Source organism: Heterodontus francisci, chromosome 19 (assembly GCF_036365525.1).
Source record: "Heterodontus francisci isolate sHetFra1 chromosome 19, sHetFra1.hap1, whole genome shotgun sequence".
Classification (NCBI taxonomy): domain Eukaryota; kingdom Metazoa; phylum Chordata; class Chondrichthyes; order Heterodontiformes; family Heterodontidae; genus Heterodontus; species Heterodontus francisci.
The window spans coordinates 11,147,869-11,163,933 of NC_090389.1; the positions used below are offsets into that span (position 1 = coordinate 11,147,869).

The following is a 16,065-nucleotide window of genomic DNA, read 5'->3' on the forward strand; positions in this document are numbered from 1 at the left end:
CGAACGGGAGTGCAGAGAGAGAGAGAGGGAGGGAACGAATGGGAGTGCAGAGAGAGAGAGAGGGGGGAATGAACAGGAGCGCAGAGAGAGAGAGAGGGGGAACGAACGAACGCAGAGAGAGAGAGGGGGAACGAACGGGAGCACAAAGAGAGGGGAGGGAACAAACGGGAGCGCAGAGAGAGGGGGTAGGGAACGAACGGGAGTGCAGAGAGAGAGAGGGGGAACGAACGGGAGCGCAGTGAGAGAGGGGAGGGAACGAACGGGAGCGCAGAGAGAGAGAGAGGGAACGAACGGGAGCGCAGAGAGAGGGGGGGGGGAATGAACGGGGGTGCAGAGAGAGAGAGGGGGAACGAACGGGAGCGCAGAGAGAGAGAGAGGGAACGAACGGGAGCGCAGAGAGAGAGAGAGGGAACGAACGGGAGCGCAGAGAGAGGGGGGGGGAATGAACGGGGGTGCAGAGAGAGAGAGGGGGAACGAACGGGAGCGCAGAGAGAGAGAGAGGGAACGAACGGGAGCGCAGAGAGAGGGGGGGGGGGAATGAACGGGGGTGCAGAGAGAGAGAGGGGGAACGAACGGGAGCGCAGAGAGAGAGAGAGGGAACGAACGGGAGCGCAGAGAGAGAGAGAGGGAACGAACGGGAGCGCAGAGAGAGAGAGAGGGAACGAACGGGAGCGCAGAGAGCGAGAGAGGGAACGAACGGGAGCGCAGAGAGAGAGAGGGGGAACGAACGGGAGCGCAGAGAGAGAGAGGGGGAACGAACGGGAGCGCAGAGAGAGAGAGGGGGAACGAACGGGAGCGCAGAGAGAGAGAGGGGGAACGAACGGGAGCGCAGAGAGAGAGAGAGGGAACGAACGGGAGCGCAGAGAGCGAGAGAGGGAACGAACGGGAGCGCAGAGAGAGGGGGGGGGGAGCGAACGGGAGCACAGAGAGAGAGAAAGAGGGGGAACGACCGGGAACGCAGGGAGAGAGGGGGAACAAATGGGAGCGCAGAGAGAGAGCGAACGAACAGGAGCGCAGAGAGAGAGCGAACGAACGGGAGCGCAGAGAGAGAGAGAACAAACGGGAGCGCAGAGAGAGAGAGAGAAACGAGCGGGAGTGCAGGGAGAGAGAGGGAGGGAATGAACGGGAGTGCAGAGAGAGGGGGGGGGAACGAACGGGAGTGCAAAGGGAGAGAGAGGGAGGGAACGAACGGGAGCGCAGAGAGAGAGAAGGGGAACGAACAGGAGCGCAGTGAGAGAGGGGGGGAACGAGAGGGAGCGCAGAGAGAGAACACGAACGGGAGCGCAGAGAGGGAGGGAACGAACGGAAGCGCAGAGAGAGGGAATGAACGGGAGCGCAGAGAGAGAGAGGGGGGTAACGAACGGGAGCACAGAGAGAGGGGGGGAACGAACGGGAGCACAGAGAAAGAAAGAGAGGGGGAGAAACGAACGGGTGCGCAGAGGGGGGCGGAGGGAATGAACAGGAGCGCAGAGAGAGAGGGAACGAACGGGAGCGCAAAGAGAGAGAGAGGGGGGAACGAACGGGAGCGCAGAGAGAGAGAGAGGGGGGAACGAACGGGAGCGCAGAGAGAGAGAGAGGGGGGAACGAACGGGAGCGCAGAGAGGGAGAGAGGGGGGAACGAACGGGAGCGCAGAGAGAGAGAGAGGGGGGAACGAACGGGAGCGCAGAGAGGGAGAGAGGGGGGAACGAACGGGAGCGCAGAGAGAGAGAGGGGGAACAAATGGGAGCGCAGAGAGAGAGGGGGAACGAACAGGAGCGCAGAGAGAGAGGGGGGGAACGAACGGGAGCGCAAAGAGAGAGGGGAGGGAACGAACGGGAGCGCAGAGAGAGCGCGGAGGGAACGAACGGGAGTGCAGATAGAGAGAGGGGGAACGAACGGGAGCGCAGAGAGAGAGAGGGGGAACGAACGGGAGCGCAGAGAGAGAGGGGAGGGAACGAACGGGAGCGCAGAGAGAGGGAACGAACGGGAGCGCAGAGAGAAAGAGAGAGGGGGGGGAATGAACGGGGGTGCAGAGAGAAGGGGGGAACGGACGGGAGCGCAGAGAGAGAGAGGGGGAACAAATGGGAGCGCAGAGAGAGAGAGAACGAATGGGAGCGCAGAGAGAGAGAGAACGAACGGGAGCGCAGAGAGAGAGAGAGAAACGAACGGGAGTGCAGGGAGAGAGAGGGAGGGAATGAACGGGAGTGCAGAGAGAGAGAGAGGGAGGGAACGAACGGGAGCGCAGAGAGAGAGAGAGGGGAATGAACGGGAGCGCAGAGAGAGGGGGAACGAACAGGAGCGCAGAGAGAGAGAGGGGGAACGAACGGGAGCGCAAAGAGAGGGGAGGGAACGAACGGGAGCGCAGAGAGAGGGCGGAGGGAACGAACGGGAGTGCAGAGAGAGAGAGGGGGAACAAATGGGAACGCAGAGAGAGAGCGATCGGGAGCGCAGAGAGAGAGAGAGGGGGGAACGAACGGGAGCGCTGAGAGAGAGAGAGGGGGGGAACGAGTGGGAGCGCAGAGAGAGAGAGAGAGGGGGGGAACGATCGGGAGCACAGAGAGAGAGAGAGGGGGGAACGAAAGGGAGCGCAGAGAGAGAGAGAGGGGGGAACGAACGGGAGAGCAGAGAGAGAGAGAGGGGGGGAATGAATGGGAGCGCAGAGAGAGAGAGAGCAGTTGTATCAAAGAAAAATAAGTGAAAGCGCAAGCAACAAAACACTGAGCACAAACAGAAGAGAATATTTATTAAAGAATGCTATTCACGTAGAACAAAATAGACTTGTAAAAAGTAAAATTCATCAGAGACGGTATCGGAGAGTTCACAGGAGCAGACAATGTATTATAAATATCCTCTGACATCAGCCTCAATTCAAGGGAGCAATTTTACAACCCACTGCTGAGTTGAACTTTTGACTCTTTCCACAGACTGCTAATCAACTGTATTGTATACAGAATGTCCTGAAAATTATACAACGTGCTTGTGGGAGCTGCTCCCCATGTCTCCATGTTGTGAGCAGTGTGGATATTGGATGGGCTCTTCCCACACACTTCACAGCTAGTTATTGAGCAGTGGAAGCTGGATAGCAGTAGCTGTATATACAAGCCTGTGTTTGTCACACCTCAATGGTTCAGCGGGGAAATGTGTTATCTGTGCTGAACAGTGCAGCCCAAGAAGATCCTCAGGGTCGATCCTCAATCGGTGCTGAGCACATTCATTTAACTGAGGGAGTGCTAACACCTATTCAACACACTGCATTAGGAAGAAAGGAAAATGAGGGGATTCCTGCTTGTTATCTACTCCTTCAGGATAGTTTGTAGAATTACACGTCAGGACAAGATCAAGTTCAGTTGAACCTTAGCCCAGCATTTAAAGAGAGGAATCTACTTTTAAGCTCATTTTGATTTAAAAACTGTTCCAGGGTGACAGTGGTAGCACTCTTACCTCTGAGGTCAAGCCCAGAGACTCGAGCATATAATCCAGGCTGACACATTCAGTGCCTGTTGAGGAGGTACTGTACGCTGAGGTGCTGACTTCCAGCTAAGAAGTTAAGCCGAGGCCCTGTCTGCCTTTTTGGGTGGATGAAAAAAAAGGTGGAGTTTGTCCTGTGTCATTTATTCCTCAGGCAACAAGACTAATATACTTCATCAGCCATTATCCAATTGCTTTTTGAGGGATCTTGTGCAACAATTGGCAGCCAAGTTCCCTACAGCAGTGACTATACTGGCTGTGAAACGCTTTGACATGTCCTGAAGTCCTGCAAGGTGCTATGTAAATGCAAGTTCTTTATTTCTTGTTTTATTACCCTCACTGTGCTGGACCTCACTCTGACCGTTACCCTCACTGTTGATGATCAGCCATGGAAACCACTTTAAATAAGAATTTGCAATATTTAAAGCTGTTTTGGGGCTCTCATATTTCAGTTGCTTTTTGTAATTTGTTTCAGGATGTGCATGTGACCATTGTACTGTGTTTCTTCCTGTGCAGACCCAGATTATATCAGCCTGGAGGAGTTGGCGAAGGTTGAAGGGCTGCTCTCCCATTTGAGCCGAGAGTCCAAGCGGGCTGCAGCTACTGCACTGGTGAGTACCGCAGAGAGCAGCACCCCGAAGCAGTGCTTTTTCCTGTCAGTTGCAGCCACAATAATGATACAGTAAGACAACAGGCACTAGTGTGAAGCTTCTCAATCAACCAGCTTTCGCTGCCACCAAGGATTAGGAACATAGCCGTTTCCTGCGTTCCAGGTTGCAGATTTTGGAGTGTGTTAGGCCTGGAGAAATTCAGAAACTTGAAAATATAGGCACTACATTAAGAATGTAATAGAGTAGTGGACCCCAGGTATTGACCGCTCACAGAGCTCAAAGCTATTTTATTCAGACTCTTAAGGATATCAGAGTAGTGGAGTAAACTACATTACAACAGTGACCATGCCTCAAAAGTATTTTCATTAGCTGTAAAGTGCTTTGGGATTTCCTGGGGTCATGAAAGGCACTATATAAATGCAAGTAATTCTTTTTCAAAATGGATATTTCAGGCTGGTAAAAGAGATTGCTGGAGTACTGATACGCTGTACACATTGTAAAGGATAGTAACACACTGACCATAATGCTGTTTATGTTTATCAGAGGCTGTGTTGTAGTTTAACACAGTGTTTGATTTAGGGGATAACAGGATGTCCCTGCGTCTGACATAGTCAGGATATCTGTGTGTCCCTGCATCTGACACAGTCAGAGTGGCACCTTGTGTCCCTACGTCTCATGTTAGAGAAACTTTCAAGCCTGTTTGTGGATAAAACACTGAGACTCAGATGCTTTGGTGGAGACTATTTATTGCTTGCCACCAAGCTTACTTCTCCACTCCTAATACCCAGCCAGTGCTGGCTGGCCCTTTATATGGACATCCGAGTACAGTTAACTAAGCAACACCCATTCACCCTATTACCTTCAACTACTAGGTTTTTAACATCCTTTAACAGAACTTTAGATACTAACAGATTCCCCTCTTTTCTTTAAAATTAAATACATTATGTATATATATAAAAAAAGACACAATGTTTTTTCTTTTACATTACTATACCATCAAACTTCAACAGCTCCAGCCAATAACATATTGTATATTCCCTTTTTTTTTAAAGAATTACAAAGCAATCTAAAAAACCATTTCCACATTTTCCTAACTCATTACACAAGACAGCCCCCTTGGAGGACATCCAACAATTTCTTTGAACAAGCACCTCTCTTCATAAAACAATCCAACAACTGATGACTTGTGTTGACTCATTTTAGAAATGTCTTTTCTTTCCAGCATTTCTTTTCTGCTCGCGAGATCAATCCTCAACCTCTTTTCAATGCCACTTTTTGTCAAATGGACATTGTCCCAGGGAGAATGGTTATCTATATAGCATTCTATAGGAACATTTTTCTCCGGTTGCCCCTTATATGAGTTCCTTTAAAATGCTCGATAAGTACATACCCATGTCTATTGCTTATATCAGTGCAAGTGTCTCAGCAGCTACGGTGCTTTTAACTATAGGAACATTGGAGCAGGAGCAGGCCATTCAGCCCATCGAGCCTGCTCCACCATTCAATACGATTATGGCTGACCATCCACTTCAATGCCTTTTTCCCCCACACTATCCTCATATCCCCTTATGTCATTTGTATTTAGAAATCTGTCGATCTCTGAGACTCAAATGACTGAGCTTCCACAGCCCTCTGGGGTAGAGAATTCTGAGTAAAGAAATTTCTCCTCTCCTCATCTCTGTCCTAAGTGGCTTCCCTTTATTTTGAAATTGTTTCCCCTGGTTCTAGACTCCCCAACCAGGGGAAACATCTTAGCTGCATCTACCCTGTCTATCCCTTTAAGTATTTTGTAGATTTCAATGAGATGACCTCTGATTCTGCGAAACTCTAGAGAATACAGGCCCAATTTCCCCAATCTCTCTTCATAGGACAGTCCCGTCATCCCAGAAACAAGTCTGGTGAACCTTTGTTGCACTCCCTGTATGGCAATGATATCCTTCCCAAGGCCGCCTTCTTTGGCCTCCTTGTCTCGAGAGACAATGGGTAAGCACCTGAAGGTGGTCAGTGGTTTGTGCAGCAGCACTTGGAGTGGCTATAAAGGCCAATTCGAGAGTGACAGACTCTTCCACAGGTGCTGCAGATAAAATTGGTTGTCGGGGCTGTTACACAGTTGGCTCTCTCCTTGCGTTTCTGTCCTTTTTCCTGCCAACTGCTAAGTCTCTTCGACTCGCCACGCTTTAGCCTTTATGGTTGCCCGCCAGCTCTGGCGATCGCTGGCAACTGACTCCCACGACTTGTAATCAATGTCACAGGACTTCATGTCGCGTTTGCAGATGTCTTTAAAGCGGAGACAAGGACGGCCGGTGGGTCTGATACCAGTGACGAGTCGCTGTACAATGTGCCCTTGGGGATCCTGCCATCTTCCATGCGGCTCACATGGCCAAGCCATCTCAGGCGCCGCTGGCTTAGTAGGGTGTATATGATGGGGATGTTGGCCGCCTCAAAGACTTCTGTGTTGGAGATACGGTCCTGCCACCTGATGCCAAGGATTCTCCGGAGGCAGCGAAGATGGAATGGATTGAGACGCCACTCTTGGCTGACGTACGTTGTCCAGGCCTCACTGCCGTAGAGCAAGGTACTGAGGACACAGGCTTGATACACTTGGACTTTTGTGTTCTGTGTCAGTGCGCCATTTTCCCACACTCTCTTGGCCAGTCTGGACATAGCAGAGGAATTGCTTGCTGCACCTGCATGTTAGCTTTCAGTGACTTATTGACAAGGACATCCAGCTGCCTTTGGACATCTACACTTTCTAATCTCTTACCATTTACGAAATACTCTGCATATCTGTTCCTCCTACCAAAGTGGATAACCTCACATTTTTTCACATTATATTCCATCTGCCACGTTCTTCCTCACTCACTAAGTCTGTTCAAATCTCCTTGCAGCCACTTTGCATCTTCCTCACAACACACATTCCCACCTAGCTTTGTGCCATCCGCAAACTTGGAAATACTACATTTGGTCTCCACATCCAAATCATTGATATATTTTGTGAACAACTGGGACCCAAGCACTGATCCCTGCGGACCCCACTAGTCTGCCAATGTGAGAATGACCTGTTTATTCCTACTCTCTGCTTTCTGCCTGTTAACCAATCCTTTATCCATGCCAGTATATCACCTCCTATCCCATGTGCTTTAATTGTGCTAACCAACCTCCTGTGGGGGACTTTATCAAAGGCCTTTTGAAAATCCAAGTATACCACGTCCACCAACTCCCCTTTATCAATTCTGTTAGTAACATCCTCAAAAAAACTCCAACAGGTTCGTCAAACATGATTTCCCATTCATAAATCCATGTTGACTGTGCCCCATCAGATCATTCTTATCCAAGAGTCAATTTATCCTCTTTATTTTCTTCGATTCCCAGACTTAAGAACAACATTTATAATTTCTTCCCAAAAATATAATGAATCCGACTGCACTTGAATAAACATCAGGAAGATTAGCGTGTGAGGCGTCACTAAAAATTAGTAATTTCATTTCTTCTGGGTTACCCAATGCTGGAAGCTTGAGCGTACATTTGTCTAAACTCAATTTCTTCAATGTCTTATTTGCTTTCAGCACTTCCCCAACAGCAGCATGTTTCAGCATGGTGCTCAATTCTAATACATCACAGCCAGCATCCGGTCTAGTTTGTGTGCACAACCAGTTTAATTACCAGATTAAACTCCTTAACCAGTCTGCTTCTTCCATTTGTGAGGATCTGGCCTGACTTATTGGGATCCTATTAACATTCTGTAGGTAAGACTGTTGATTTAGGGTTAGTCTGCCTAATCTTCAACACTATATATTTAAAAGCTCTGGAAGCCTGACTTCCAATTTCAAATTCCTGTAGAACTTTATCTACCACAAATTTCTCAAATGCCAGAGATCCTCCCCACAGAAAATCATCCACATGCATTCAAGAAAATGCCTGCTAGTTTTTCTTCATTGTACCAATAAGACATTGCTGGATCCGCTTTTAGCTGAATACAACCTGCTTTTAGTAGGATGGACCGAACTGAAAAATACACACTTGTTTAACTTCCATAATTTCCCCTCTATATCTCCAGCTTCTTTTGGTGGCTTTAAAAATACTTCCCTTTGAAATTTCTCCCCTTGCAAAAATTCTTACATTCCCACGAATGTGTCGCTAAGAGGGCTAGGAAAATCCTCAAACTTGCTTTTCCTGCTGTTGGGGAGTCCACTCTAACTTCTTGGTCGCCTAGTCGTTCCTCAAATCCCTGAGCTACAAGTCTGGCCTTAGCTTTATACTTACCAACGGGAAGTACTTTCTCTGTACAGGTCCATCTATGGGACAATGCTGGTTGTCCTCTATCTGGCATCTCCGTGTATATGCCAAACTCTCTCCAACTGTCGAGATCTTTCGGTTTTGCATCCTTTACCAATTTACCATCTAACTTGTTAGTAGCCACTAGAGCTTCTCTATCGTAAGGGCTCCTACTTCTTGTGCTGCTGCTCGCCTGCTCTCTGGTCCTTGCTCTTGTGAAACCATGTCCCCTACTAGATTTCCTATCCCTTTCTGGACTGCTACTACTTGACCTGTCCCTCCTACAACCAGACTTCCTTTCACAAGTTTGTGACCTTTTCCTTGGACTATGATCATCTTCAGGCCCACTGTCTCAACTTACACTACATTTTCTGGCCTTCCACATTTTCACTTCCTTCTGCCAATCTATAGGTCTGATATCCTGTCCCTTGTCTTGCACATTCATCCAGTGTTTGTATTTCCCTGCAGCCTTTCCTGCCCTTCCTATAATGGTGGCTTCTCGCCATTCACTAGTCCCTTCTGGCATATACTTCACTCTAGTCCCAACTTTGGGTAGTTGACCTTTGGGATAAATGGCCTTATCTGGATCTTCATCACTTGGCCACTCTCAGTTAGCCCATTATCTGCCACAATCTGTTGCTCGTAAAGGCCCAACATATGTACATGCGAAGTACGTGGTCTGTCATCAGTGTCCATCATTTGTTCAGATTCTGGCAATGTATAACCAGTGCCAATAAGCCACGAGGAATGTACTCTAATGGTTTGGTTGCCAAGTTGCAAAATTACCATTTTGCACAGTGCCTATAACTTTTCCTGGGCCTCTGCATTCTTTCTGCCTTTCTCTTTTATAATATACCATGTCCCCGGTATTAAAATTCTTTTCTGATGGCCTGATCCGATACGTCAAAGCTCAGTTGATTTTTTTTTCTGTAACCTCTGCCTTAATAAATGCTCTTCTCCCTGCATGCATGGCATTCAAATGTTACACAAAAAAAGTATAACTAATTATAATCCCCTCTAAAGCTGGGGTATGATCCCACATTACCGAAGGTACTTTCGTATTCCTGCCATAAACTAATTGATGGGAGTTGTAGCCCGAAACCATTTGGAGCACATTTTTCGCATGTACTGCCCATGCCAGAGCAGTTGTGAATTTATAATTTGGTTGGTCCGCTGATATTTTTTGGAGCATTTCGTCAATCATGGCATGATTTCTCACAAACCCCATTAATAAAAGGACATACAAACATACATACAAATATACGAATTAGGAGCAGGAGTAGGCCACTTGGCTCTTCAAGCCTGCTGCGCCATTCAATAAGTTCATGGCTGAACTGATTACTCCACATTTCCACCTACCTCTGCATACGAACATACGAATTAGGAGCAGGAGTATTTTCTGGACTTTCTGCTGCCGTTTGCATTGCTAAAATATTCATATTTCCACACATATGCCTGAATTCATAATTGGAAAATTCTCCTCCATTGTCAGTTAGAAATCTGGCCCGTGCTGCCAGGCCCGTTCCTATCCACCTTTCCATTATATTGTCTGCTATTACTTCTTAGTCTTTGCTATAAATTACCATTGACAGACTGAATCTAGTCGCTCTGTCCATAAAGTGTAGAAGAAAAATGTTATTGTCTTTATCCCATACCTTCAAGTCCATTGCTACCATTTCATTAAAGTCCCTTGCTAATGGGAGACTCACGATGGGTCACGATGGTGTCCTCCTGTTTTTTTTTTTTACAGATATCACGTTTTTCACTGATATCATCTAAGTTTATGACAAGATGGATGTGCAAACTTATGATGTAGTTTTGAAATAATTAGCCTTTTCTCCTTTACTTCCCTACCCCTGATGCCCTTAATACATCTTAAACATCCCACTTAGAGATGTTAGGTCTCGCTAAAGGAATACAATGATGTCCCGACTGTGTAAACTGCAAAGCTACAGATTTCCCAAAGACAATCGCCTTTTCATGTTCCATATCCAATTTCAGCCGAGCCTTTTTCATAGACAGTTTACTTAACAGCAAAGGTATTTCACGGGATACTACAACCGAACTAATAAAATGGTTTACCCCTGCTATTTTACACGGAATTACCACTCTTCTTAGTGATTCCAATGTGTTGTCATCCCCAAACCTGAAACAGGTAGAACTATCATATTCTTTGACCTTATTTTGGTTTTCCTTACTTAAAGAATCCATGTAACACCTTAACCAGCCCACTCCACATACTGTGGACGTACACAGTGTCTAGTACTGCACAATGGAACGAATCTGCGACTCGGACACTCATTACTGGACTGAAGCTTCTTGTGACCAGTACAATTCCTTCTGATTGATCAGTAGCATCATCCTCGCCTTCCAAACCTTCCACGTTATGTATCATCTCAAAAACCCTGTTATTCCTGTTTGGACAATGCAATGCATAATGATACTTTGAGTCACATCGGAAACACCTGTTGACCACCCCTTGGTTATTCGTGGGGTTCATCCTTCTGCCATAATTGCCCAATTCCTGCCATCTGTTAGAGCTGCCAAAGGGTCTCTATCCTCATTCGTTTTGTGTGTGTTTCTCCTTTTGTACTGACGTTTGGGCCCCATATTTGAACGGCCTTGAAATGCTGCTAGCATTGTGTTCTCATGTACCGTTGAAATGTCAACGTTGAAGAGCCCATTTGTACCATGAAAGCGGCCAGAAAGGAATGTATTCCCAATAATTTTTTTCAGGGCATCAGACATCTAATCAAAAAGTGTATCGGTTTCTTAAAATCTAATTCTGGTTAATACCAAGAGCCTATCCATGTTCAATATCCTAGCACAATCCAACAATCTGATCTCGGAATTTCCAAGTAAAATTGCTGCAACCTTGCATATTTATTTATTTATTTATTTTATTTATTTATTTTATTTATTTATTTAGAGATACAGCACTGAAACAGGCCCTTCGGCCCACCGAGTCTGTGCTGACCATCAGCCACCCATTTATACTAATCCTACATTAATCCCATATTCCTACCATATCCCCACCTTCCCTCAATTCCCCTACCACCTACCAATACTAGGAGCAATTTATAATGGCCAATTTACCTATCAACCTGCAAGTCTTTGGCTGTGGGAGGAAACCGGAGCACCCGGCGAAAACCCACGCGGTCACAGGGAGAACTTGCAAACTCCGCACAGGCAGTACCCAGAACTGAACCCGGGTCGCTGGAGCTGTGAGGCTACGGTGCTAACCACTGTGCCGCCCCAAATACTAGCGCCCGAACAGGTAAGCTCCATAATATATTCTTCTATGGAGAAGACATCCATTTTTCTAAATTTATCAAAGTCCAACCATACCTCCTAGGCACTCAGTAAGTCATCTTTCATATAAATTTTATCGATAACTTTTAAGAGATTGTCCAAACCTTCCTCATTGTCCAAACAACGAGATTCTAACTCCGAGAACACTTTGCCCCTGATCTTGCTTCTGGTGGGAAGTGAAAGTGCAAGGGCTATTCCTTGCTTCCTTTGTGGTAAAGACGTAACCCATGTCCATAGATCAACTTCATTCTTCCATTGATCGTAAGGTTTGGCTTCACAAAACAGCGGTGGAAAATCATATCCCAACACCTTACACCTGATTTCATTCATCTTTCTTCAAAAAAAAACTCCAATTACAGCCTTCTCAAAAAAAACTTCAATTCTAATCTCCTGTCTGAAAACAAATCTTAGTCTCTAATCTTCACTTTCAGGCAACCATCCTCTGCTAACAATGATAGAGAAACATCCAAGCCTGTTTATGATGAAGACGCTGAGACTAGGATGCTTTGGTGGAGACTGTTTATTGCTTGCCTTCTCCACTCCTAACAACGCCCACAGCCTGTGCTGGCTGGCTCTTCTTTATAGTACAATTAACTAATCAACATCCAACACCGATTCACCCCTATTGCCTTCAATTACTAGGTATTTAACATCCATTAACAACATGTTAGACACTAACATCTGACACAGTCAGGGTATCACAGTGTGTCCTGGTGTCTGACACCATTAGGGTACCACAGTGTGTCCCTGTGTCTGACACAGTCAGGGTATCACAGTGTGTCCTGGTGTCTGACACCATTAGGGTACCACAGTGTGTCCCTGTGTCTGACACCATTAGGGTACCACAGTGTGTCCCTGTGTCTGACACAGTCAGGGTATCACAGTGTGCTCCTGTGTCTGACACAGTCAGGGTATCACAGTGTGTCCCTGTGTCTGACACGGTCAGGGTATCACAGTGTGTCCCTGCGTCTGACACCCTTAGGGTATCACAGTGTGTCCCTGTGTCTGACACAGTCAGGGTATCACAGTGTATCCCTGTGTCTGACACAGTCAAGGTTTCACAGTGTGCTGCTGTGTCTGACACAGTCAGGGTATCACAGTGTGTCCCTGTGTCTGACACGGTCAGGGTATCACAGTGTGTCCTGGTGTCTGACACAGTCAGGGTATCACAGTGTGTCCCTGTGTCTGACACAGTCAGGGTATCACAGTGTGTCCCTGTGTCTGACACGGTCAGGGTATCACAGTGTGTTCCTGTGTCTGACACAGTCAGGGTTTCACAGTGTGTCGCTGTGTCTGACACCATTAGGGGATCACAGTGTGTCCCTGTGTCTGACACAGTCAGGGTATCTCATTGTGTCCTGGTGTCTGACACAGTTAGGGTAAAGCAGGCTGTTCCAGCACTTGATGTAGTTTTATTTTACATCTCTGGCATCACCTAACCATTCCTCCTTGATTTGCCTGACCTCTCTTCTACTCATTTCAGCCATGGTATTGGATCATAATCTGAGCCCTGGTCCTTCAGAGAAATATCAAATTTGTTTTTAAAAAGCTAACTATCTTTAAGCAAAGCAGAGGAAGTCACCTTCCCATGGATTGCCTGAAAGTGATAATGCAGATCCAAGTAACAAGCACGCAAACTGCACAAACATGTGCCGAGGGAATGGCATCATGATGAATAATTGACAGCAGTGGCACTCTGCTTCCCACACGTTAGAATGCTGTTGAGTCAGCATCTTTTAGCTCTACTGCAGTCTGTGTCCCAGCTGCTTGATCACGTAATTCCCATCAATGATGTGAAGATTTTAGGCTCCGGTTAATGCCAACAATGCAGAGCACATCAACTTTCTGATTGCATAACCATGTCCTCCTATCAGCAGTCAATACAAAGTCATGGTTGGCAGTACTTGCTGACTGACCAGCACAAATGGTGACAGCAAATTAGCAGAGAAAATATTTATTTCATGACCAGTCAGAAATATTTGATCAGAACATCACTGTAGCTAAATGCATCCCCACTACATCCTCAGTGTCAGTGTTCCCCTCCCCCAACCCATCCCCACTCCATCCTCAGTGTCAGTGTTCCCCTCCCCCAACCCATCCCCACTTCATCCTCAGTGTCAGTGTTCCCCTCCCCCAACCCATCCCCACTTCATCCTCAGTGTCACAGCATTCCCCTCCCCCAACCCATCCCCACTTCATCCTCAGTGTCAGTGTTCCCCAACCCATCCCCACTTCATCCTCAGTGTCAACGTTCCCCTCCCCCAACCCATCCCCACTTCATCCTCAGTGTCACAGCATTCCCCTCCCCCAACCCATCCCCACTTCATCCTCAGTGTCAACGTTCCCCTCCCCCAACCCATCCCCACTTCATCCTCAGTGTCACAGCATTCCCCTCCCCTTACCCATCCCCACTTCATCCTCAGTGTCACAGCATTCCCCTCCCCCAACCCATCCCCACTCCATCCTCAGTGTCAGTGTTCCCCTCCCCTTACCCATCCCCACTTCATCCTCAGTGTCAACGTTCCCCTCCCCCAACCCATCCCCACTTCATCCTCAGTGTCACAGCATTCCCCTCCCCCAACCCATCCCCACTTCATCCTCAGTGTCAACGTTCCCCTCCCCCAACCCATCCCCACTTCATCCTCAGTGTCACAGCATTCCCCTCCCCCAACCCATCCCCACTTCATCCTCAGTGTCACAGCATTCCCCTCCCCCAACCCATCCCCACTTCATCCTCAGTGTCACAGCATTCCCCTCCCCCATCCCTACTACATCCTCAGTGTCACAGCATTCCCCTCCCCCAGCCCATCCCTACTACATCCTCAGTGTCACAGCATTCCCCTCCCCTCGCCCACTCTATCCTCAATGTTACAGCATTCCCTTCCCCCAACCCATCCCCACTCCATCCTCAGTGTCACAGCATTCCCCTCCCCCGGCCCATCTCGACTCCATCCTCAGTGTCACAGCATTCCCCTCCCCCAATCAATCCCCACTCCATCCTCAGTGTCACAGTATTCCCCTCCCCCAGCCTACTCCATCCTCAGTGTCACAGTGTTCACCTCCCCTGCCACATCCCCACTCCATCCTCAGTGTCACACTATTCCCCCTCTCCAAATCCATCCTCACTCCATCCTCAGTGTCTCAGTCTTCTCCACCCCCTGGCCCATCCCCACTCCATCCCGAGTGCATGGATTAGTCGAGTCTCGGAGAACATTGGAATGGTCGATTCTGAATGTAACAAAGGCATGATTGAGGTTTCAGCAGCCTATGGGCTGAGGCAGGAGTGGAGACAAGAAATGTTATGACGTGAACCAGCTGAGACTGAGAGCCCAATACATGGAACAAAGATTGCTGACCATTCCAAGCCACGAAATCATTGTTGGAGGGCCAGCCCCATAAACTGACAGCTTAACTAGTTGGGAGGCCTGAAGAACGCTGAACTAGAGTCTTTCACATTTATGACTGAAGACATTGGACATTTTGATTTGCTTCAGGAGATGCATAGTCTCGTCCCCGACTTCCTTGAATCTGGGGGAACTAATGGCAGATATTGGTGAAAAGAAATCTGGATCACAGCTTAAAGGGACTGACCCCAGGGAGAATGAGTTCAGAAAGAGCCAAAGGGAGGCCAGGACAGTACACATCAATTGGAACTGCTGACATTCCTAGCACCTACTTTGCTTGGCTTCTGCTTAAAATATTCTCTACATCACCCATGAGATGAGGAAGAGAATGGGTCCCTGCAATGTGTGCTCCAAGCACAATGTCACAAAGGGTACTGTAGCCCTACACAGCTCTCGGTTCTACGGCAGGGTAGATTTCACCCGACTGGCTCAGAAATAAGTTAATTGGTGACCCAAGGTTCATGCCTTACATCCTGTATTGGGAAGCAAACACCATGACAATGCTCAGTGACAGTCTTCTCTCCTCCCCTAGGTAGATATCTCCACTATCTCAGTCACAAACACTCTCTGAATGGAGCAGGTCGTAGGCTAAGGACGGTAGAGAAAACTGTAACTGGCCCTTACATAGTCGTCATGCATAGCTGTCCAGTAACAGGTTGTGTATAAAGAGGACTAAAGCATAGCAACAGTCAAGGACATGAAAAAGTGATTGACTACAAGTTCCTAACACTTCCGGCATTTTGAATGCAACTTTATCCACTGGATTATTCCAACCATGATTGACCCTCATCCAAAAATCCGCTGCCCTATCCTAACTTGTGCCAAGTTCTGTTAATCTGTCCCCACTGTGTTCGCTGACCCTATATCGGCTCCTGGTCCACCAACACCTCAGTGTTAAAATTCTCATTCGAATATTTGAATCCCTCCAGGGTCTGGGCTCCCGGAACCCCAACCCAATCTCTGTAACCTTCTCCATCCCTACAGTTTTCTGAGATCTTTACACTTCTGCAATACT

General features: G+C 47.6%; 1 protein-coding gene across 4 annotated transcripts in view; it reads left to right on the forward strand.

The window, feature by feature from the left end:
• Positions 1-16,065, forward strand: part of LOC137379949 (E3 ubiquitin-protein ligase RNF123) — a 536,536-nt gene that overhangs the window by 494,006 nt on the left and 26,465 nt on the right. For all 4 annotated transcript variants that reach the window (XM_068051365.1, XM_068051363.1, XM_068051364.1 and 1 more), the window contains one exon: positions 3,965-4,059. In XM_068051365.1, coding sequence (XP_067907466.1) covers positions 3,965-4,059 — 95 coding nt within the window. The remainder of the gene's footprint in view (positions 1-3,964; positions 4,060-16,065) is intronic.